The sequence below is a fragment of the Perognathus longimembris genome, chromosome 22, assembly GCF_023159225.1.
Source record: "Perognathus longimembris pacificus isolate PPM17 chromosome 22, ASM2315922v1, whole genome shotgun sequence".
Lineage (NCBI taxonomy): Eukaryota > Metazoa > Chordata > Mammalia > Rodentia > Heteromyidae > Perognathus > Perognathus longimembris.
This window is the reverse complement of record NC_063182.1, coordinates 2735710-2759650: the sequence shown is the minus strand read 5'-3', so window position 1 is coordinate 2759650 and position 23941 is coordinate 2735710. Positions and strand designations below refer to the sequence as shown.

At 57.6% G+C, this 23941-nt stretch overlaps 2 protein-coding genes across 3 annotated transcripts in view; one reads left to right on the top strand and one right to left on the bottom strand.

The window, feature by feature from the left end:
• Stk32a (serine/threonine kinase 32A) overlaps nucleotides 1-14277 on the top strand; it is a 73278-nt gene extending 59001 nt beyond the window's left edge. The window contains exons 7-12 of the mRNA XM_048331296.1: nucleotides 6918-7015; nucleotides 9271-9387; nucleotides 9943-10068; nucleotides 11399-11527; nucleotides 13491-13555; nucleotides 14164-14277. Of these exons, the coding sequence (XP_048187253.1) occupies nucleotides 6918-7015; nucleotides 9271-9387; nucleotides 9943-10068; nucleotides 11399-11527; nucleotides 13491-13555; nucleotides 14164-14251 (623 nt within the window). The 3' untranslated portion in view covers nucleotides 14252-14277. The remainder of the gene's footprint in view (nucleotides 1-6917; nucleotides 7016-9270; nucleotides 9388-9942; nucleotides 10069-11398; nucleotides 11528-13490; nucleotides 13556-14163) is intronic.
• A 7879-nt stretch (nucleotides 14278-22156) lies between these two features.
• Dpysl3 (dihydropyrimidinase like 3) overlaps nucleotides 22157-23941 on the bottom strand; it is a 63147-nt gene continuing 61362 nt past the window's right edge. For both annotated transcript variants that reach the window (XM_048331125.1, XM_048331126.1), the window contains exons 13-14: nucleotides 22824-22986; nucleotides 22157-22304 (exon numbers count right to left, since the gene is read on the bottom strand). In XM_048331125.1, the coding sequence (XP_048187082.1) occupies nucleotides 22216-22304; nucleotides 22824-22986 (252 nt within the window). In that variant the 3' untranslated portion in view covers nucleotides 22157-22215. The remainder of the gene's footprint in view (nucleotides 22305-22823; nucleotides 22987-23941) is intronic.

The window sequence follows — 23941 nt, the reverse complement described above, 5'->3', positions numbered from 1 at the left end:
TACTGCATTGCACGCATAAGACTCTAACAGTCCAAAGTGCCTCTCCAATTATAATTTTATCTTCAGTTTCATTGCCACCACGAGACCATAAGTTCTTCTTTTTATACTATCAGGAATGTGAAATGGCTTTGCGTAATTTAGCTTATAGTAAGACGTAGAAGAGGGTTAAACATTAAGTTGGATAAACATAAAATTGCCTCATGGTCTGGGAACGTGGCTTAGCGGTAGAGTGCTCTCCCAGCATGCCTGAAGCCCTGGGTTCGATTCCCCAGCACCACATACACAGAAAAAGCCAGAAGTGGCGCTGTGGCTCAAGTGGCAGAGTGCTAGCCTTGAGCAAAAGAAGCCAGGGACAGTGCTCAGGCTCTGAGTTCAAGTCCCAGGTCCTGCAAAATAAAGCGTGTCATGTTTAACTGTAGAAAAAAATGAACTACAAATTCTAATTTTGTTAGAAGATACCACCTCTGGTGGCATTTTACCAAAATTGGCATATCTCTTTTCTGCATTAAATACAGAGACGTAAGCCCTTAAGGCACAGCCGGTACGTAAAGCGAGGTAGTTCTTTCCTAAAGCAAGTGAGTCGAGCTGCAGCAATGCATCTGTAAACTCTCGAGGCGTCCGCGGGAAGGAGGGTCTGCCATTCCATTCTCGCTGCTCAGTCACTGGACTCACGGGCTGGCCCTAGAGGTAGCCACCACGCTTAGGCCACAGGTGCTTGGTGAATCCGGGAACAAGTCTCGCTGGGGGTGGCAACAGCAGGAGACAGAGTGAGTGTGTTTGGGGGTCTAGCTAGCGCTTGGGGCGCGGGCCCTACGTTGTTCCGGAACATGGCTTACTGTAGACATCAGTGGTTCCAATACGGCCAGCTACATCGGAGCCCAAAGCATTGAAGCCAGTTTTAGATCTTAGACCTGGACGCTCTGAATGCAGAATCAAGACCCACGGTGAAGGACAGAGGAGTTTCATTGCATGGTGTGGGCAGCCACAGGAAGACAGGACTTGAGCCATCTTGAAGGTGGGGATGTGATCTGTAGGTTTAAATGGACGGCCGGGGACAGAGGGCGACCGATGTGTATAAATAGCCCCGTCACGGGTGCGACCTGGTTCGTCATTATCTCTCTTCTGCTTCCCTTGGGGTCTGGAGACTTTCTCCCTGTCATCACCTGAGGGGAGCAGACCTGGCTCCTTGGATATAATTACTCCTGTTCCAGGGCCCAGCCTCATCACTAAAGTAATTGTACTTGGTGAGGGGAGATGGGAGGAGTTGGGGGGTCTGTCCTGCAAGAATTTGCTGTCTCTTATAGGGGTAGATTATATTGGTCAGCCCTACCTTTCCGGATATTCTGAAGTGACTGTACATTATTTAGAACGAGGACTGATACAACACAGAGGCTAGGATGACGAGCTTTAATTCACAGAAACCAGTTGCAAAGTCTCTAAAGTCAATATTGTAATAAGCAAAGGGTTAAGATTTATTATGACGTAGACTGAGCTGCCGTCAGGGGAGACTCAGTAGAAACGGGGGATCAGTCAACCCACAGTTGTCGTCAGATGATGAAAGAATATCTACTCAAACGAGCTAGAGCGTTGAGGCAGCCGGTGTTTAAACAGAGCCGGTAGGATTCGGGAGTAGATAGTGATAGCCAGTGTGATAGCCAGATACGACCAGGGTAATTCACAGGCGGTAGTATTTGAACTTGAAACGCAAAGTCAACAAGCATTGTGACTTTAAAATGTCATCCTTTTCCTCCATGTAATGAGAGAGCGAGAAAGAGAGAGAAAAAGGAAGGAAGAGAGGAGGAAGGAAGGGAGGGAGGGAGGAAGGGAGGGAGGGAGGGAGAGAGGGAGGGAGGGAGGGAGGGAGGGAGGGAGGGAAGAAAAGAGCAAGTGAGAGAGAGAGAATGAGAGAAAGCTAGAGGGCCCACTCTACAGAAGACCTCCTTCCTTTCTCCAACAGAAAGAGACTTGCTTTGGGAAAGCCATGGGCCTTATTTTGTGTAATATTTGAACAATTTCAAATTTCATGGCTTTCCATTACCAGGAGGGGTAGAAAAATCTCTTTTGTGCCTTCCAGCCTAAAGGGCTCAGCCTATTTTTCTATCTAAAGCCCGTGGCACTCAGATGATAAAAGGAAAATCCCGGCCTGCGGGCCTGATGGGCTTTTCCGACAGGTTTCCTGGGTTTCCATATTAAGGGCTATTTTCTTGGAGCCAAATCAGAAAATGTACATCTGCCGTTTCTGGGGTTGGTTTCCATGGTGAGCAGAGTAAAGGAGGCCACCTTTTTCTTCCTCTCCCCAGTAATTGGAAGTACAATATCTGTGTAATATAAATTTTTTTCAGAACTGGCATTTGTAGTCTTTTTTTTTTTTTTTTAACAAGATTGGACAAGGAAACTACAACATAGGCAACATTCCAGGCACGAACCTACTTCCAGTCCTATAATTCATGATGACTGGTACTTACTAAAATCTTTCTGGGGAGCAGACAGTGTGTTAAATGCCGTGCATTCACTTGCTCATTTATTTTTCTCAACGGCCCTAGTAAACAGATTATACTTTTTACCATTTTTAAAATGAAGATAATCAGAAACTCGCTTGTTGCAGGTCACAGGGCTGGTAATTAATAATCAAAGCGTGTGAAAACTTAGATTTAAACCAAGCTCTGTTTGATTTCAGAAATCCAGCCTCCCCTTGAAAGAGGTATAAAGGGGAGACTAAAAAAGTACATATCAATACACAGTTTTGTGGTCCTTAGCGCGTCCTAAGCCAGTTCAGGTCCTGTTTTATTCCAAAGCAAATGCTGAATGTCATAGACAGTGTCTTTATCCAGAACTGCCTTTAACTCTGACTTCTGAATAGAAGTCTTTTCCTAGAGGAATTATGGTAGAACCCCGCTTTATTTTTAAGAAACCTAGACGGTTCCAGTAGTTTGGTGGAATTCACCAGCACTCAAGTTGCACTGCTTATTCAGGACACTAACGAGCCATCAACCAGTCGGGCTGAGATCTGAAAGGAAGCAGGGAAGCTAGTTTAACAAATGGAGAGGGCGTAGAGGAGAGTAGATCACCCGAGGTGCCGGGCAGGCGGCCAGGCTGGTGCCTGACTGGGAAGGAGAAGATGCTCCGTCTCCCAGCCTTTACGTACGCCCTTCCACAGAGCGAACCGGCTTTGGTGCTTCGCACCCACGACCCGGCTGATCACGCCGCTTCTTCCATCTCGCCACTGCTAGGCCGCCTGTGTGCGTAGAATGCAAACCATAGCTTCCCTTAGCTTTCTTCTTTCTGTAGAAGAGAATTGTGCGTGTGTGTGTGTGTGTGTGTGTGTGTGTGCTCAGGCAAACTTCGCTAGAGGAAAAGTGGAAATCGGTGAGAAGCAAAAGGGAAAGTAAATCCTTCCAATGCATGCAGGTGGGTTTCTCCCAGATCTTTTTCTATGCACAGGGGTGCACACACAACACATACACATGAATGCACACACACACACGTGCACACACACAGTAAAAAAAAAATTAGATGATCTAACTTTCCTTAAGATAAAATTTCCCCTTTATAATGTAGTAATAGTAACAAAAGGATGGTGCCTGTTGATGGTGTCCAAGACGTTTTGCTAAGGTTATTGTATTTACTTGCTGGCATTTGAACTCCCAAGTCGCGCGCTTGCGAGGCAAGTGCTCCAAGCCATGCGTCCAACCCCACCTGCCCCCGGCCCCCCCTTTTTTGCACTCGTTATTATGACGTAAGGTCTCGTTTTTGCCTAGACCTGTACCCGGATTAGCCCGTCTATCTGATGCTTCCTGTGGCAGCTAGGATGGTAAGCATGCATCATTGCACGCAGCGTTTCCCTGTGACGTGGAGGGAAGCCTTCCGAGGTTCCCCAAACCTTCCACGATCAGCCTGTCCCGCACCGGGGATGCCAAGTGCAGAGACGGAGCTTTCCACGCCATCTGAACTCAACCCTCCGTATCCCTCAGCCTCCCAGGGAGATGGGCTGACGGGGGAGAGCCAGGAGTGCCCGGCTAGGTGTGACACAGTCCTTCTTTCATTCAACTTTCAAAGCAACCCTGTGAACCAGAGCGTATACTATTATTTTTATTTTACAGATTTTCAAAATCCCACCGGGGGGGGGGAGAGAGAGAGAGAGAGAGAGAGAGAGAGAGAGAGAGAGAGATTTCAATATGGCTATAGTCATATAACAAGTGATTGACAGAGCATGAAATTCAATCCGAGTCTAGGAACGTCTAGCCTGGGACACGGAGGAAGGTGGTGACGGCGGTCGCGGTGTCATGGACTGACAGCCGCTGAGCTTCTCTACCGTGTCCGGCCCTGTCCTGAGTGCACGCGTCGCGCTGTTTCGGGAACCGTTGTCACTTCCCCGTTCCAGGCGAGCCGCTAGGGAGCCGGTCCCCGTGGCTCTGGGGAGCCAGTCCTGGGCCACCCCGAGCCACAGCACCGGCCCCTCGTGCGCTGCCGGCCCTTTTGTTCGAGGCAGCATCCCGGCTCCTTCCTGCCGCGGCCGAGTCCGGCTTCCCCGGGGGCAGAGCCCCGCTCTTAGCCACTGACAGCGATTTCCCCCTGGCCCCAGCAGTGCGCACAGCCCCCCCCCCTCTTTCGTGGTAGTTACTGGGATTTGAAGTGAGAGCCTTTGGGCTGCTGGGCAGACCCTCTGCCTCCTGAGCCGCAAGCCCAGCACCGTTCCCTTTCCATTCACTCGCCTCGGATTTGATCCTTGCACTTGTAGTGTGGGCATCTGTTAAGGTGCCTTATGTTTTGTTTATTTTTCTGAGTGTATTTATACAGACGTTTAAAACGCTATGCACAGCATTTAGTAAGGTTCTTTTTTGGTTATTTTTTTCTTCTAGGAAACCTAAGCTCCTCTCCACACGTCTCTGGATGGTGTGGGGGGCGGTGGGATTCTGGCTCGGTGTCCTCGGGTTTGGGACGTGACTCTGCCTCTTGTGCTTCATGTCCTGCCCCCGGCCTCTCAGTGCCGAACACCACCTGGGGATTGGTTTAGTGAAGAAGGCACAGCCAGCGGTCTTCATGCCTGCACACCGGGCCCAGAAGCAGAGAAGGGGGCGTGAGCAGCCCCCCGCTAGCGCTGGAAACAAAGCCAAAGCATGCGCACAGACACTCCGTGGACAGTTCCATGCGGTCAATACGCAGCGTGTGCGGAGCCCTGCTGCTTCCTTCTGGCATGTTCCTAGCACGCTGCATCTGTCCCCGCCCCCAGAAAGGGTGTCAGGGGGTTCTCCAAGAGGCAGGACTTTGAGCTGGGGTGCGATCAGAGTTGACTTTCAGGGAGACGGGGGAAAGGCACGGGTGGGAGGAGTGTGGGGTCAGGGCCGTTGTGTTGTGACTTGGAGAAAGGACGCGGTGGGTGAGGCGTGAAAAGCGAAGGCCTGCGGAGTCTTGCTCGCTCCCTGAGCTCCTACAGTCAAGGTCAGAGGCTGCTCGGGGAGGCCAGGCTTCTGCCCCCTTAGTTGGATGTTGGTGGGAGGATTCTGCTCAAGGGCCCCGGGCAGGCGAGCGTGTATCCGCAAGTCCTGTGCTGCCCACTTTCTTTGCCCGACGCCAGCATCTTGGCGCAGGAGCCCGAGGTCAACCCTGGAAACCTTTCGCTAAATTCCTTCAGTGATCACCCACGTTTGCCTTTCTAGAAAAGTTCCTGATGTTTTTATTTTTAGCCCTTTGCTCAAAAGTGAGGCACTGTGCTTAGATTTTGACAGGCATTGTCTCATTTAATTCCGAAACCTAGAAACAGTGTCTTCTTATGTTTCTGAGACTATCAGGCTTTGCTAAATGACACACTCAAGGATTCCAGGAGTGGCGGAGACCAAATGTGAACCTAGACAGCAAAACTCCCGGGCTAGTGATCACAGCTGTGCCTTGCGTAGTGTATGGGTGCCCTCAGTTGTTTTCACGATCGGTTGGTCACCAGTGACTCCGCCCGGGATCCCGGCTACCCAGGAAGCTGAGATCCCAGGATCGCCGTTGGATGCCACAAGTCCTTAAGCGACTTATCTCCACCCAACAACCAAAAAGCGGGAGGGAAAACTATGGCTCAGGAGGTAGAGTCCTAGCCTCGAGCGAAAAAGCTGAGGGACAGGACCCAGGCCCTGAGTTCAAGCCCCGGGACCGGCACACACGAAAGTCGTTTTCTCCATTGAGTCTGCTCTCCAGGTTCTGCCCCGGCGGCAGGGCAGGTGGTGGGTGAGCCAGCACCCAGGACACTGCCCTGCTAGTGCTTTACCTCCCTAGTTCCCTCGCCAGGATTTAGGACGGGGTGTGCGGACCACCTTCAGTGTGGCAGCACTGCATGTTACGTGGGCAGCTGACGTGGACTTGGCTCCTGGCCTTCAGGAGCCGTGGTAATGACCTATCCGCAACCCATAGCCATTCTAAAACCTTCTGCTTCCAAGAGTGCCCGCCCCCCCCTCCCCCTTGCCCTCCCTCACCCCAGAAGGAAGCTCCGAGTGTGTCTCTTGTAACGTCCGGGTCTCCCCAAGACAGAGGGCCAACCTAAAGGGCATTGCTTACAATCCTCGGCTCGGTTTGCAACCGTAATACCACGTCAGATTCTTTAGGGCAAACCTTCCAGAATAATCCAGCGGGGTCCTCCATCCCACGGGCGCTGTATACTGGAGGCCCAGGTTTTAAGGAGTGGATGGCCCAGGAAAGGGGAGAATCTGCATGCGAAGTCGAGCGCGCCCGCGTGTTTCCGGGGGTGAATGGAGGCCACCAGCGCGCTAAGGAAATGAGAAGCTCTCACTTGCTGAACGCAAGCGAGCGACGGATGGCGGCCGTGCCAGGAGGACGCATGCCGTTCGGGCTGGTGCTTCTCCTTCTGGGGAACAGGTGGGGGACAGGGACTTGGGGAGCTCCTGACTGACTGTCCCGTTGGTTTCCATTCCCTTCAGCGCCTGAGATGTTCGGCTCCAGGAAGGAAGCAGGCTACTCCTTCGCCGTCGACTGGTGGTCCCTGGGAGTGACGGCGTATGAGCTGCTGAGAGGCCGGGTACGGGACCGCGGGGGCCCTCTTTGTTTATCCTTCTAGAAAGTTCCGTGTGGGAACGGGAGGATATGTTCTTGGCTAGGGACCGCCCGCGTTTCTTTGGGAGCTGAAAACATCGACTCTGGGCAATGCCGATGAGAATTACGTGCGGGTTGATTTCCTGCCCTGTGTGTGGATCCACGTGAAATGACACGGGTCCGCTAGGTGAATAATGTCGATGTTACCAACCACCGGAGGAGGAGGGCGATCGGGGCGCCTCGCCCAACACCCGCGGCACGGAACGTGTCCGTTTAAAGAGAGCGATCGTGCCGCCACGCTCTAGTCCAGACGCGCCTCTCCCTCCCGGGGCGGTGGGAGGCCCCAGCCCAGCCCAGCCCCGCTCCAGTCCCGACTCCCATCCGTCCGTCTGTCCCCAGCCCCTGGCGCTGGCTGCAGACGCGGGGCAGAACGGTTTCATTTGAAAGGCAACATTTCTTACGGAAGGGACTTCTCTAGGGAAAAAACACCCCAACATACCGAACAAAACATGATAAAGGCTTTAGTTATTTTGTACAGTTACACAAATCACGGCAGAAGGCAGACTTTTCTTCTCTCCGTCCACCACGTCCACCCTCCTGCCCCCTCCCCCCCCCCCATGCCCCTGAGCGCACATACCGCCGGTCCTGGGGCTTGAACTCCGGGAGCCGCACTCTTGCTGGGCTTTTGCATCCAAGGCTGGCATTCCACCACTGGAGCGACGTGTGCGTTTACCTCCGGCTTTTTGGTGGTTGACTGGAGATGAGACTCTCACCGTTTCCTGCCCGCGCTGGCTTCGGTTCTCTATCAGATTTCCCAAGTAGCTAGGATTATAGGTGTTGCCCTGTCATCCTAAACCACTGGCACCCAGCAGTTACAGTACTTTTTAAAAAAAAAATGTATTTATTGGGCGCTGGGAATACGGCCTAGTGATAGAGCGCCGGCCTCGTAGACACGAAGCCCCGGGTTCGATTCCTCAGCACCGCATATATAGAAAAAGCTGGAAGTGGCGCTGTGGCTCAAGTGGCAGAGTGCTAGCCTTGAGCAGAAAGCAGCCGGGGACAGCGCTGAGGCCCTGAGTTCAAGCGCCGGGCTTGGCATGCATACAGATATAGAAGGTGTTGTACAGGAGGGTTGCAGTTACGTGAGTCAGGTAATGAATACAGGAGGCTGTCGAGCCTCCCCCTACCGACTGACTGCGGGGGAAAGGCGGACGCCCTCCCAACGCCCAACCTCGTTCCGCAGCTGGGGATCGTCTGCTGGGCATCTGGGACGGTCCCTGCGGAAGCGCAGTTCCTGCCTTGCGGTTGATCCGTCACGGACATTGTGTTCGTTCAGCAGACAGGTGCCGGGTGCCTCCTAGGTGCCGGGTCCCACGGAAAAGAGCACCCCTCTCCTCTCCTCTCCTCTCCTCTCCTCTCCTCTCCTCTCCTCTCCTCTCCTCTCCATGCTCTGCCTGGAAGTGGCCTGGAGTTCCCAGAGCAGGATTGGGCCTTGGCGAGGTGACCCGCGGCCAAGGCTGCCCCCTGGTGGACGGTGGTGAGATCGAGGACCCAGCCACTTCCTTCCTTTTCGTGCAGTGTGGCTTCCTCCCCCAAGGGAGAGCCAGCCACAAGCCCGATGCCCTCGGAATAAAACCGTGCCAAGCCGCCCTGCACTCAGATTCAGTACCCCACATCCCAGGAAAGGAGAGACCCCCCCACACACACCCCAGCACCGAAAGCCGCCGGGCTTGATGTTTTGCCGAGCTGCTTTCTGTTCCGAACGTCATTCAGGTTCAAGCAAGGGGGAATCGGGAATGGTGAAATTCTAGGTCCCTTTGTAGCCAGCCGTTCTATGACGTTCCTATAACTTACGCTTATTGTCCAATTTTTATGTACTTACGTATGTAAGTTACTATAAAGAAAAAAAAACCAGAATGGCTTCAGATCAGCACTTCAGAGACCTATTCAAGCCACCGGGACACTTGTGTGAATCTGTGGAATGACACACTTGTAAAGCGATGATACTTCAGGAGAGCTGGCGGGCGTGTAGCATCTCGTGACACACGCACGGTGCGTGTGACACCGCGGTGCTGCGTGCCCCGGGGCTGAGCGAGGAGGGCTTGTACCCGACGGTCATTACTGATGGACGTCACTGACGGACGGTCCTTTACCGATGGCAAGTGCACACGCGTGCACACGCGCGATCGCTGCTTCTTTTCTCCGTGAAAACGCGGCCTCTGCCCTTTCCTCTCCCCCAAGAGACCCTACCACATCCGGTCCAGCACCTCCAGCAAGGAGATCGCGCACACGTTCCAGACGGCTATGGTGACGTACCCGGCCGCCTGGTCGCAGGAGATGGTGTCGCTTCTGAAGAAGGTGAGAGGGAGGGAAGGGGCCGGGGAGACGGCCGTGACGTGAAGGAAACCGGGGAGGGGGGTTGGGCTGGAAGGGATGGGGGCGGGGGGGGGAGAAGAGAGCAACCACAGATCAAGACGCACTGTACTTGTGAACGGATAGCTCCCTGGTATAACTACTTAAAGGCCACTCATGGCGTAGAGTCTTCCAGAAACGGTAAGCAGGAAGACAGCAGGCCAAGAGGGAGGAGTTAAAGGCAGTGCCCTCTCGCTCTGGGACGAGAAGTCAGTATCAAGTGGGGGGCGGGGGGGGGGTCAGGGCGGTATACGTGTGCAGAGCGGTTCCCGTCCCGGCTAACAGCTTTTGAAAGACACGCGACCCCAACTTCCAGGCTTGCGCTGCCCACGTGGCCTGCAGCTGCGGTTGCAGGAGGCGGGCCGTGGAACCTTCTGGAAGGATGGCTCTGGAAGTCGTAGAGTCGCGAACCCCTGGGGGCCGGGGGGGTTCGTCTGAGGTTTTAACCCCCCGGGTTTTGACTTTGTTCCCCGTCATCTCGACCGTGCGGCCCCGGCGCAGCTGCTCGAACCCGACCCCGACCGGCGCGTCTCCCACCTGGCCGACGTGCAGCGCCTCCCCTCCATGAACGACGTGAACTGGGACGCGGTTCTGCACAAGCGGCTCACGCCCGGCTTCGTCCCGAGCGTGAGTGGCTCCCGACACGTTCCCCGCGCCCGCGCGCCCGAGGCCCGCCGTGGGCTCCCGGGTCCCCGCCACCCCCGGGGAAAGCAAGGCGACCGACCGGGCGTGCGAGCGGTCACCCAGGGTCCCCTGGCCCCCGGCGGCCCGGCCGGGGTGCTGGGCTCTCACGCTAGTCCGTCACGCTTACGTGGGGAGCGAGGTCTAGCCCTCCGCAAAGTCACTTCCGTGCGTCCGTGAGTTCAAAATCAAGGTGTCTTTAGATGTCACCCAGGACAGAGTAATTGCACCTGTAGGGGTCCACCAGTCAGAGGGCAGGACGCTATTGACCTAGCGAGGATTTCCCGTTTCCCTCTCCCGGGACTTGAACTCGGGACCTGGGCGCTGTCCCTGACTGAGGCTTGGTTGTTGTTATTTGTTGTTTTTCAAGGCCGGGACTCTACTCCCCGAGCTTCCAGGTTTGGGGTGGTTAATTAGAGATAAGGCGTGCAGACTTTACTTCCTGGGCTGGCTGTGTTTTATTTTTCTTCTTTTTTTTTTACAATTAATTTTTATTGTCAAGGTGACGCACTGAGGGGTTACGGTTACAGATGGAAGGTGCTTGCCCAGCTTGTTCCTGGGCTGGCTTTGGATGGTGATCTTCAGACCTCAGCCTGCTAAGTAGCTCGGATTACAGGCCTGCAAGCCATGGTGTCTAGCCTCACAGATCTGTCTGTCTGTCTGTCTATCTATCTATCTAATCTTGACTCGTCAGTCCTGGGGTTTGAACTCGGGGCCTAGGCTCTGTCCCTGAGCCTCTCTATGCTCAAGGCTAGCGCTCCACCACTTGAGCCACGGTGCCATCTCCAGCTTTTTTCTGAGTAGTTTATCGGAGAGCAGAGTCTCATGGATTTTCCTGCCCAGGCTGGCTTTGAACCGTGCTCCTCAGATCTCAGCCTCCCGAGCAGCTAGGACGACAGGCCTGAGTCCCCGGTGCCTGGTTATGGAGCTATCTTTTTTAAGGACTGGTGGCCAATGAGAAATCGTTCTAGCTTAGGGCTCGCTGGGTTTCCCGTGCGTGGGACTCAGCTGGGGTCTGGTCACGAGGAGACTCGGGTTCAAGTTTAGAAACCCTGAAGAGGGCCGTCTGGCTGGTTAGGAGAGACTCGAGACTCTCCCAGCCCAAGACTCGTAAGCTGAATTTGGCCGCCTTTCTTCCCCACCGAGGTGAATGGAAGGTGTAGGAAAAATAATATAATCCAACGAGGAAAGCCCCTCAGGGCCGGAGGACTTGGCCTGGTCTCGGGAGGCAGAGGCCGGACTGGGAGCACTGAGTCCGAACCCCGCTTCCTTGCAGAAAGGCAGGCTGAACTGCGACCCCACCTTTGAGCTTGAAGAAATGATCCTGGAATCCAAACCCCTTCACAAGAAGAAGAAACGTCTGGCAAAGAGAGAGAAGGAGATTCGGAAGTGTGACTCGGCTCAGGTAAGCGGCGGGCCTTACCGAGGGCGGCCGCCACCCGTGGACGCGCTTCTGTTAGGGGTCTTTACCTGCCCTGCTCGTTGATGTGCCCGTACTGGGGCTCGAACTCCGGGCCTGGGTGCTGTCGCTTAGCGTTTTGCTCAAGGCTGGTGCTCTACCACGTGAGCCACAGCACCCTTTCTGGCTTTTTGGTGGTTAATTGGAAATCAGAGCCTCATAGATTTTCCCGTCCCGGCTGGCTTTGAACCAGGATCCTCAGCTATCTCCCTCCTGAGTGGCTAGGGTTGCAGGCGTGAGCCGCGGGTGCCCGTGTCCTGATTTTGCTGATGAGGAGGGGCTGACAGAGAAGGGCGCGGTGACCACCCACCGTGTGGAGCAGTCACCGGACGGACGGCAGAGCCCCCCGCCCACCCCTCCAGGGCTCCGGCAAGTTCTGCAGGGCCTCCTGCCCGGCTCTCCGCCAGGGGCCTGGACGGGAGGGAGGCCCGGCTTCCACGGGGCTAAGAGCCGGAATCGGGGGGCCGCTCGCTACGCCTTCCCACCGGGGCCTTCTGAGCACAGGCAGCGGGCCTCCATCTTCCGAGTCATCCGAACGATCACAGAGCCGGGGCAGCCGTCCTGGGGGGCTGAGGGGGGGGCTGTTCATCCTCTGCTCCTCCCACGCTCGTTCTCATGGGGCTGCCAACGCAAAGCTTTCTTTTCTTTTATTATTATTAATTAAATTTTGTTGACAAGGTGTTGTGCACAAGGGGTACAGTTACATAGTAGGGCAGTGTGTACGTTTCTTGTGATATCTTACGTCCTGTTTTTCTATCTCTTCTCTAGGTCAGGTAGACATATATACAATACCCAGTGTACCAAGAACATACACAGTAGCCACGTGGCCTACGCCCAAGAAAGTTCGCCTAGGGCTTTAAATGTAATGTCGACATTAGACAATATGTCGACAGTAGTCTTATATGAACGTACCTACATAGCTTTTGAGCTATTGTATTCCCCTGAGAGGTCAATTTTAGTCTTTTTTTTTTTTGTCAGTCCTGGGCCTTGAACTCGGGGCCTGAGCACTGTCCCTGGCTTCTTTTTGCTCAAGGCTAGCACTCTGCCACTTGAGCCACAGCGCCACCTTATGGCCGTTTTCTCTATATGTGGTGCCGGGGAATCGAATCCAGGGAGGGCTTCATGTATAGGAGGCAAGCACTCTTGCCACTAGGCCATATTCTCAGCCCGAGAGGTCAATTTCTGACCTTTATATGTTGAGTAGTTGTGTGGTTTTAGTTACATACTGTTGGGTCGCTGCCCCAATCCTGTGGGAAATACCATTTGACAAGCAGTTTTTGGTTTCGCAGACCTGGTCTCTACTGTCTCTCCGTCACCCTTTCTTAACAGTCATATATCAGGGAGATCATGCCCCTTTGTTTTCTGTGTTCTAGGCTTGTCTTGCTCAACATTATTTGTTCGAGTTCTGACCACTTCCCTGCGAATAACAATATTTCACCATTCCTAATCTCTATGTAGTATTCCATTGTGTATAGGTACCATATTTTTTGAATCCATTCGTCTGTGGAGGGGCATCTGGGTTGTTTCCATATTTTGGCTATTGTGAATTGTGCCGTGATAAACATGGAAGTGCAAATGTCTTTTTGATATCTTGGGACTTGCTGTTTAGGATAGATGCCTAAGAGTGGAATGGCTGGGTCATAGGGTAGGTCTATATTGAGCTTTTTGAGGAACCCCCATACTGTTCTCCAGAGTGGTTGTACTAATTTGCACTCCCACCAACAATGGAGATGGGTTTCTCTTTCCCCGCACCCCCTCCAGCATTTGTTGTTGCCTGCAACTCGAAGCTTTCTTGGTACTGCTTAGATGTGGATTCTCCACTGGCCCCGTCAGTAGGCTGTCTTCTGTGTGAGCGCTCTTCCTCAGCCACTAACGGTACCTCTGTTTCCCCCCACTCCGGACCTTAAAGACCTGTCTTCTCCGGGAGCACCTCGAATCTGTCCAGAAGGAGTTTATCATTTTCAACAGAGAAAAGTAAGTAGCCCCGGGGGTGACCAGCCAGGTAAAAATGATGGCCGTTGGGGATGACTGGACGCGCAGGGTTCAAATGGCTCTTAGAACAGGTGTGGTCATTTATTTTCCACGTGAGGTCACACTTAGGCCCTGCGCCCATCTCCATCTGAGATTCTCCCACCATCCTGGCTTGATTTTGAGATCGGGTCTCACTAACATCGACGTCTGGGCCGACGTGGGTCCGTGAGACTCCTCTCTCGTCTCCTAGCCGGCATTACAGGGGTGCAGCACTGTCATGGCGAGCCCCACGTGTTGTCATTATGAAAGTGATACAGCTATGTTTTCAGAAAAAAACAAACATGACTTTGGAATACTCAGGCACGCCTTTGTCTGTCACCGATTTAAACATGGAATAGGTAAATCAGGCCTTGCGTTAGGCTTTGGTCTATGCGAGGCACTGAGGAGACTGGGGGACGGTGACCGGTGACTGGGGTGACTCCGTAGGCCCGCGGTTCATTCCTCCTCCACTGTTGGGCTTCGCTTAGGCAGTCACCTCTATGGAGTTTAAAGTTCTCGTTTTCTCTTTCAATAAATAAAAAACCTTGTTTTGTTGTTGTTGTTCTTTGAAGAGCACAAAGAGACTTCACCAGAAGGGAAGCCGGCGTAGCCTTGGATCACACCCCACAGGAAGAGGACGGGCAGAATAACAACCTGTGAGGACGCCTCGGGTGTTTCGGGGACCCCTCCGGGGGGCGGGGGGCTCAGTGACGGCCGTCCCTCCACTCCACGCCGCGCGCGGGACTTGGAATCCGTGGCCAGCGCCGCACCGGGACGAGCCCCAGGCCTGAGCACCTGGCCCGGGCCGCACGCATCGCTGTGTCTTCTTCATTCCTTTTGCTTCCTGCACAGCGCTCCGCCAGGAGGGGGCCATGTCTGTGGAGCAGCGCCCTGTCTTTTGAGCGTTACGATTGTTATTCTAAATAGCTTTTATTTCCACGTAACAAGGAGGGGTTGGCTGTAGTCTCGTGACACCGTGCCTCCTGACACCACTGTGACGTCGGAAAACGGGGCCTTGTGAGCCTCCTCAGAATCAGACAATGTCTTCAAGGGGGCAGGAGCCTAAGGGCCGCTTGCCCGGGACGGAGGATTTCCACAGGTCACCTTAGAAGCCAGGAAAGGGTTACAGGACCTTCCAGCACCTTCCAGCAGGGTCAGCACCCTATCCCGTCCTAGAAACTCACAAGAGCCATCTGTGCGCCTCTGTTTACAACTTCCTCCTCCGTGACACCCCACGGGCCGATGGAACCTGCGCTGCTGAGAGAACTCACACCGTGGAGATGGGCCAGCGCGAGGGGTCAGACACTTTGTCTTTTCCTTCCAGCAAGCCGGTTGTTCAATATGATCCTCCCATTTACCTTCCCGGTGTGCCTGCTCCTGAAGGGCTAACGGTCCTGGAGGTCAGCAGAGACCCGGGGTCTGGAGATGACGGAAGCGTTGAGAGAAGATGGGCCGCGTCCTTCCGAGAACCTCGACGCCGGCTTCCCCAGAGCGAGCGAAAGGCCTTCCCTGACCTCGTGGTGATGGCGACACTTGTGGAGCAGTCGCCCCAACCGAGGGGCCTCGGGGAACCCCTTGCCCGGGGGTGCGGCGGCCCAGAGGCCCGGTATACGGTTGAAGTGAATTTGGACGATGGTAAAACGTAGCCTCCAAATCTTCTTCACCCCTAACGCCCCTGCACCCAGCACAATGCATTGCCCGTCGAGCACGGGCTGAGCCCCCTTCCTTGCTGCGTTTCGCTCTCTGTTCCCACCTCCGGTCGCGTGTCGGGGGAATGCCAGGAGGACTGAAATAATAAACAAGGTGTACATGGATTTGTAGGCCAGGCTTCTAGTAAGATGCTCGCACCGCCAAGTCAAGTTCAAGGACGGGGACGAAGGGAAGGAAAGGCAGACAGAATTTCCGGGTGATGTCCGATGGTTCTCTTCTTCTCCTTCTCCCCTTCTCCTTCTTCCTTCCTTCTTCCTTCCTTCCTCCTTCCTCCTTCCTTCCTTCCTCCTTCCTCCTTCCTTCCTTTCTCCTTCCTCCTTCCTCCTTCCTCCTTCTCCTCTCCTTCTCCTTCTTCTTCTCTCATCTCATCGCTAGGCGTAGTTTCCTGAGATGTGCATGCAACTCCGCATTCCCACCCCGTCCTTGCTCATGGAGGGCACGGTGCCCGTGATCTGGCAAAGAAGGGGGCGAGGCGGACGCTGATCTGGGAAGCCAGAGCCGAGGCCCCAGACCAGAGAAAGGAGCGGAGGCGACCGCGGCCCGCAGTAGGGGTCGTGTGTGGTTTCGTTCCTTCGGTGTCAGCACGAGGTCTGGGGCTCGGCGTCTCGGTCCCGTCCCTCAAGGCTCGGCGCTGTTCCACGCGAGCCACGCCTCGGTTTGCCTGTTTGCTTGCTGGTTAACTAGACATCGGCGTCTCACAGCTACGGCTGCCCGGGCTGGGTTCACACACAACCCCCAGATCCCAGCCCCCCGCGGGGCCAGGGCGGCGAGCGGGAGCCCCAGAGCCCCCCGCCCGGGGCACGAGGGAAGCCGTGCTGAGCGTGCGCTGCGGTTACACACCAGCACGAACGCTCACAGACTCGCTCGGGGTGTTCTCGTCACCGCGTGGACAGGTCCAGGTGTCCACGAGACGCGCCTGTTCTAGGAGCAGCCGGAGCTTTGGGAAGGAACCACGGGACACCTCTTCTATCTGTTGACTTCGATTCCCTTCAGGTCCCACAGCTTCTTTTCCTACCGTAGATCTGTTAGTTCTCCAAACTCTGTAAACTCAACGTGCCCACGCTGTTGTTCAGAGGGGAGGAGGATGCAGACAGAGCAACCGTGCACCCGGGACCAGATCAGCCCCCTTCTGCCCCCCCCCAGCCCCCCAGTGCCTGGCACACTTACCACGTGCATTTACCAGCCGCCAGCTTCTGTGCGTCTGTAGTCAAGCCCGCTTGCCCTGTGTCCGTCCCTCTCACTCACCCGGGTTCTCCTCCTGCCTAGGGCTCGTTGACTTCCTCCCAGGGGATCAGCTTTTAGAAATGGGGGTCCAAGGGCGTGGGCCCAGCGAAGCCAGAAGTCAATGGGGGTGGTGGTGGGGGGGAATGCATGGCTAAAACTCAAGATGGGATAGAAGCCCTTCGCCTCTGTAGTTTGAATCCCTCCTACCTTCCTCATGAGCCTGACGTCTGTGCCAGAAGAAATGTTGACTTCCAAAGCCACGGATGCGTTCATTAACAAGGAGCGTGGGGCTGGGAAGGGGGCTTAGCGGTAGAGAGCTCGCCTAGCATGCACGAAGCCCTGGGTTCGATTCCTCAGCACCTCATACACAGAAAAAGCCAGAAGTGGCGCTGTGGCTCAAGTGGCAGAGTGCTAGCCTTGAGGAAAAGGAAGCCAGGGACAGTGCTCAGGCCCTGAGTTCAAGCCCAGGACTGGCAACACAAAGAAGTGCGGGACTGTCTCATAGATTTCCAGTCCCGTAAGCTGGTACAGTAATTGCCGGCGCGATAAGCCGCTAGATACACGGAGAACGCACTGGGCAGGGCCTTAGCGTAGCAATCACACGCACGCTCGGCACGCACGAGGCTCCGGGTTAGAGTCACCACGCGTGAAGAAATCCAGCACCCTTGGCCGTGCAGCGTTCGTTCTCAGCCCCTCCCATCCCTGTGTGTTCTGAAGACGGAGGACCCGCGCCCCAACGCCAGCAGGACCCCCCCCCCCCCCCCCGCCTCACGGCGATCGCTGATGGTGGAGATCAGATCTCCGGGCTACACGTCGTCAGGTGGGCAGACGGGCCGTGCCCCAGAGCACAGCGATGGCGGCCGCCCCTAGGCCGTGGTGTCCCTGGAACCGTCTCCTCCTGCCATCTTCCTGGGAGGGCTGGGAGCAGGCCTAGCTCGGCGTGCCGTGCCCGGGGCCGTTCGCTTCAGAGCCTGGCCGTCCTCGAGTCGTCCGCCGGGGTCCGTCCTCGGGACGGGCGCGCGTGAGCGGCTCGGTAGCCCCCCGATGGGAACCGACGGGGCGCGGGCCCGGGCTTGGCGTCTCCGGGCTGCTCTGGACGGGCGCGTTCTCCCCGTCCGCCCCGCCCTCTCCCCGTCCTCTCCCCGCCCGGCTCGCGCCCCGGGGCCCCCGTAATCCGGGACCCCCCCCCAGGAGCTGGGCTGCCAGCGCCCCCCGAGCCCGCCGTGGGGCCCTGCGCCCCGTGACTCCCGCCGGCCCGTCCTGCCCGGTGCCCAGGCCGTGCTCAGCGCCCCCTAGTGTTTCCCAGCCCCTCGGGGGCACAGGCGGGGGCCCCAGCGCCGGCCTGAAGCACCCCGGCCCTCAGGCTGCGATCCCCTTCCTGCAGGCGGCTCGAGGCGCCCCCCCCCCCGCCCCCCCATGCGAGAGGTGTGTGGCAGGAGAGCTGATTCCAGAAGCTTCCTTGGGGTCACAGCTCCACGGTGAGCCCCATTCCGTGTTCCCATCCCCCGTTCCAGAGCCCTGTGTCCCGAGCGTGACCTCACACCCGGGCAGCTCCCCAACAAGGCTCCGGCGTTGGGTGTTCGAGTCCCGGGGGGTGACCCCCCCCCCCCCCCGTGCTCTCTCTCCTGGCCGCGCGGAGGGCCTCGTTCTGGGGTGGCTGGACGGGCGGAGACGAGAACCTGGGGACCCCGGGGGCAGTTTGGGCCCCGGCCCAGGAAGAGCTTCCCTGGGAGGAAGCCCGCAGAGCCGGGAGGGGAAGCAGCGCTCCGCCTTCCGTGCCTGCAGCCACCGGGACCGGAACGCCGGGCTCCCGCCCCGGCCCAGCCAGGTCTGGAGACTCCACACGCACCCCCCACCCTTCCAGGCAGAGGCCCAACCCTTCCAGTGAGCGATGAGCGGCCCGAGTTGGGCAGAACAGACTTGGGGGCAGGGGACGGCCGAGTGGAAAGGTCCAGTCTTCCCGTGGACTCCCCGGAAAGCCCTGGGCGCCGACCCTGAGCGCCTTCGCTCCCAGTGAGCACCCCACCCACGCGGAGCCCCCCGGCTCTGCTTCCCGTCTTCTGGTGGGTCACTGGAGATAGGAGTGTCGCAGACTTTCCTGCCCGGGCTGGCTTCGAACCACCATCCTCATTATCTCGGCCTCCAGGGTGGCTAGGGTGACAGGCGGGAGCCACCAGCAACACCGAAGAGGTCAGAGCCGTGACCTTGTGCCACAGAGCTGCATCCTCCCGCCCCGGATAAAGTTTTAAGACTCTTGGTGACAGCCCCAGGGCCTTCAACTTGCCGGAATGTACTTAAAACCCTCGAAGGAGTAGGCACAGCAGATAACCCTTCCAGACACGCGCTGGGCACCTTGAGCTGGGGGCTGAAGCAGTTACTCAGTACCCACTTGTAGCTTTCCCTCCAGATGCAGACTTTGAGAAAAATGGCGACCATTCTTACAAAACAACCCCGTCAGTAGGACTTTGCGCCAGTAAGTACCCCAAATGCCAAACTAAGCCAAAGCGAAAGGCCTTTTACATTCTGCCTTGCACTCGGCGGGCTTTATTCCAAATACAAACGCTTCCTATACGAATACTAAACTTGGCAGTTCCCAAGAAAACCTTAATTATTCCCCAAAGTTTTAATAATGGTCAAATTACCCATTCAATGGCCATGAAAAAAAAATTTTTTTTTTAAATACTAGCTGGGCACTAGTGGTTCACGAATGTACTCCTACACACTCGGGGGGAGTAGGTGTGAAGTTTGTGGTTCAAAGCCAGCCCGAGGGGACAAATCTGAGAGACTTTCGGCTCTAATTAATAAGCAAAAAAGCTGGACGCGGAGGTGGGGTTCGAGGAGAAGAAGGGTAAAAAGCAATGAGTGAAAACACCGAGCACTGAGTTCGAGCCCCAAGACCAGTGCCAAACAAATCAGGAAAACCCCACAAAGGACACTTCCCGCAGATGACTGTCCTCCGTAGATCTGCACGCCCAGGAATGCCCCCCCCCCCCGACCAGCCCAGTGTGCATCATTAATACGGTAGGAGAGTCAAACACAGAAGACAAAAGAGCCAAGTGGGTCCTTTTACAGTCGCTTTAATAACCAGGTTTACACGAACAGTCACGTGACGGACGCGCTTCTCTTTAAGCTCAGCTAACTCAATACACAGTTTTCTTCACGGTTCAAACCAAACGGCTCTTCAGGGAGAGAGAGCGCGAGCTACCACCTCACAGCTAACACGGATCACAGGGCGGGTCACTGTCTGTCCACACCCGCCGGTCACGGAACCCAACACCCACACACCGGGGCCCAGAGGGGCAAAAGGACAAGGGGCGGGGGCTGCCCGGGACAGCCCGGCACGGCCGCGAGTGCATCTGGGGCGCGAGCTGGGGGTCGGCGTCCAGGGGAGAAGGCCGGGTGGGGGGGGCGGGGGGGGGGCGGGGGAGGGGGGAGAACTGAGATCGGGAACCGCCGACACGTGGGGAGGGACTCTTCACGGTGAGCGAAATGGAGCCCGGGCTTAGGACTCACGACGAAGACTCTCAGAGAAGTCAGGGAGGAGGAGACGGGGCGAGGCCTGCGCTTCGGAGCTACGCCGTCCGAGGGGAGGCTCGAACCGCCGGCTTTGGGGGAGCTGGGCAGCGAGAGCCTCCGCCACAGGGGCAGACCACGTCGCTACTGGAAGACCTCACACCGCCGCCCACCCCCCCCGGGGGCACGCGACGGGGAAGGCAGGCCGTGGACTCGGAGCGGCCGCGAGTGCGAGGAGGATTCGTCGTCTCCGGTGCAGAGCAAGGCCGAGGGGGGGCCCGGTGCGGCTTGGGGCTCGGCCCGCGGGTTCCCGGCGTGGCTCGCCCGCCATCTGGTGGCCACGGCCGGTAGCGCACCCCGTCCCAGCGTCCAGACGCCTCTCCTGGGTCAAAGTCGTTCGGACGCGTCTGTCTCAACTGTTAAGTTAAAGCTACACGTTCCTCTTTTATTTTTTTGCTTAAGGTCTTCTTTAGAAGAAAAGCACCACGAGAGCCTCGGAACAGCGCAGCCGCCTATCCTAAGGTGACTGAGGACGGTTTGTTTTCATGATCAGCGCGGGGTTTGCTAGGGGGAATCCTCTTCCCCCCGCGGCCGGGCGTGCGCCTGGCTCTGGCCTTCAGCTCATTCGGGCGTCTGCGGTTAGGGATGGAGGGGCGGCACAGTGCTCATGTTCGCCTAGCACGTAGCAGACCCTGGGCTGCACTGCCCAGCACCGACACACACGCACGCACACACACGCACGCACACGCACACACCCCACAGACCCTGCAGTCAGACAACGGTTTCTCCTAAGTACTTAAGAGGTGTCCGAGGCCTGCTCTTCTTTTCCAAGTACTTAGCGCTCAGGGCTGCGGTTCTACCACAGGACGGCCGGGGCGCAGAGCTCCGAGTCCCCAGATCCCTGCCTTGCTCCCACGTCAGGCAAGAGGCCTGGGAGCGCGGTGGACCGACAGCCCCTTCTGACCCCCTGCTCCCCCTCCGTAAGGAAGGCCACACCCCGCCGCTCCACTCGGTACCGGAACCAGAGAGTCGCTCGCTCCCCAGGGCCCGCGAACAGAAGAGGAGGATGGACAGGCCGAGGACGGACAGAGAGACGGAAGCAGGTGCTGCACGGCGTGTTCCCTGCGCACAAATCCCCGCTTCGCCGCTTTCCTAGGAGCGGGACTCCCTGGCGGCGGTGACAGACAGGGAACTCACGACGCCAGCTCACAGTCACCGTGCTCCATCCCGGATGCGCTCGGGTCTCCGGAGATGGCTCTCCTCCATCAGCCTCTCCCGCCTTCACCATCCCGTCCCCCGTGAGCCCTCCTGGGGGTGTCACAAGTGTGACCGGCACGCCGCGGGGGGCTGTGTGCTCTCGGGGTGGCGGGGGGGGGGGTGGATCGCCTTCTCAGAGCAAGAGGAGCAAAGCATCCCTGGCTCCCACCCAGCCCGCCCCGCAAGCCCGGGACACGGGAGGGGGTCTGAAAGCGAGGCCCCCACCCACGCCGGCGTCGAGAAAGGACTGGAGCTCGGGGTGTGTCCATAAAGGGTTCAAAGAAACAAAACCTCCCGGGACGCAAAGCCCTCCGGCCGCCTGGGCGGAGCCCCGGTTGAGAAGGGGCACCCCAGGTCGCCGTCTCCCGTGGAAATACACGGCGTGTCCCCCACACGATGCACACGGCGCTCCCCCTCAGCCAGGCCCCCCCGGCCCCCCCACCCCTCCTCCCTCCTCCAAGCCCCCCCCCGCCAGCCCTGCCGAATCCTCCACCGCCCACTCAGCCCAAATGACCCACGTGGCTTCTAATCACGTCCCCCTCCCCTCCCCCCCCCGCTCTCCCCCCCCCCCCCCCCCGTCGCTACACACGCTCTCAACACTACGGGATGAGCAGACCCTCTGGCATGCACGTCGTCGTCGGGGAGAGGGGCACACAAACCAAGGCTAGGTACGCATCCACGGAACAACAAAGCAATCTGGTACAGCGAGGCCAGCAAGCGCCGCGGCGGGGGGGTGGGGGAGACCTAAGGCTTGAGGCTCGTCCATCCCTTCCGTCGCAGCCGCGGGGACTCGCGCTGCTGCTCCGAGAACGGACGGCGCGGACCCTCGTGGCTTCTGGCTCCTCTGCGCCTCCGCCGGCCGCGCGGGCTCTCCTCCTCTTTGGGGGGGAGGGCGGGGGGGGGCGGGAGGGGGGAGCGGCTTAGCTCAGCGAGGTGATGTTGGAGCGGCCTCCGGGGGGCGCCACGATGCGCTTGCTGGCCGAGCGGACGCCCTCGTCCACTTGGGTGCCTGCGGTGGGGGGGGGTGGGGGGGGAATGGAGGGGAGGGAGGGGAGGGAGAGAGGAGAAGGAGAGAGTCAGCACCTGTCTCCCTTAGGAGGAGACGGGGACCTTTCCCTGTCTGCCTCCCCCTCGCCGTGCCGAGGAAGAGCCCCCAAAGCCAGGTGAACGGCTGCGGCCCGACAGACCCCGAGAGCTGGCCGGGACCCCCCTCTCGGCTCCCCGGGAAGGGCCGGGGTTTCTGCCCCCCCCACCCCCACCCCCACCCCGGGGAGGAGCTGGGCCTCTCGCACACCGAGCGGCCGGGTCCGTCTCCCCACGACAGGAGCCTTGAACGACGTGGGACAGACGGGAGAGAGCCATGAACACGGGCTAGGGCCAGGCTCCCCCGAAGGGCAGACAATCACCGTCACTTCGGGGTCGCCGTTTGGACTCCACCTCGAACCTGAGACCGTCTCCTCCCATCGCGGTCCCCCTCCCCCCTCCCCGCCCCCCCCCCCCCGCTGTTATACACCTGCGTCCCGCCCACCTGACAGGCTGAACCCCGACTGGTGCAGGTTCCTCACGGGCGGGTTCGGCCGCGTGGGGGAGCCCCGGGTGGAGCCCGCGGGGGTCCCTCCTTTGGGGGTGGTGGTCAGATCGAACACCGGCCCGTCGTACAGGCCCCTGGGGACGGCGTGCAGGTCCGCCATCTGCAGCGGGAAGGAACAGAGGTGGCCGGGCGCTCGTGAGGGTCCCGGGTCTGCGGGGGGGGGGGGGGGCGGGGGAGAGGGATGGAAGGGGGAGGGGAGCGGGGGGGGCGGGGGAGGGGGGAGGCGTCCGTTCACGCAAGGGAGAGGGGTCACGGCGGAACGAGGCACAAGTGCTCCGCGGAGTCCTCCCTACACAAAGCCCCATCTCGCGAGGCGGTTAGGCTGGGGAGAAGGAACCCAAGCCGTGTCGGGCACGCTCACACCGACCAAACTGGACACATATAAAATGTGAGCATCAGTGAGTGTGCGTGCGTGCGTGCGTGCGCGTGCGTGTGTGCGTGTGAGAGAGTTTTTAAAATCAAGAACTCAACTGAGCTCCCCTTTCAGCCATGGTAGCTGAAGGTCGTCAGCATTTGCGCCATGGGAACAGGACTCCCGGGCTGGAACGGGATGGGTGGATGAGAACTTGTAATCCATGAAGACGATCCAGGGATGGGGCTGGGGATATGGCCTAGTGGCAAGAGTGCTTGCCTCGTATACTTGAAGCCCTGGGTTCGATTCCCCAGCACCACATATATAGAAAATGGCCAGAAGTGGCACTGTGGCTCAGGTGGCAGAGTGCTAGCCTTGAGCAAAAAGAAGCCAGGGACAGTGCTCAGGCCCTGAGTCCAAGGCCCAGGACTGGCCAAAAAAAAAAAAAAAAGAAAGAAAAAAAGACTATCCAGGGCCACACTTGTAATCCTACCTACACAGAAGGCTGAGAACTGAGACTCCCCACTGGAAGCCAGCGGGGGCAGGAAAGCCCGCGGGTCTCTTATTTCCCACTGACCATGAAGCGCGGAGCTGTGGCTCAAGCGGTCGAGCGCCAACCTGGAGTGCAAAAGCTCAGGGACAGCGCCCAGACCCAGAGTTCAAGACCCAGGACCCGTAAAAAGAATGGAAGGTATCAGTACCG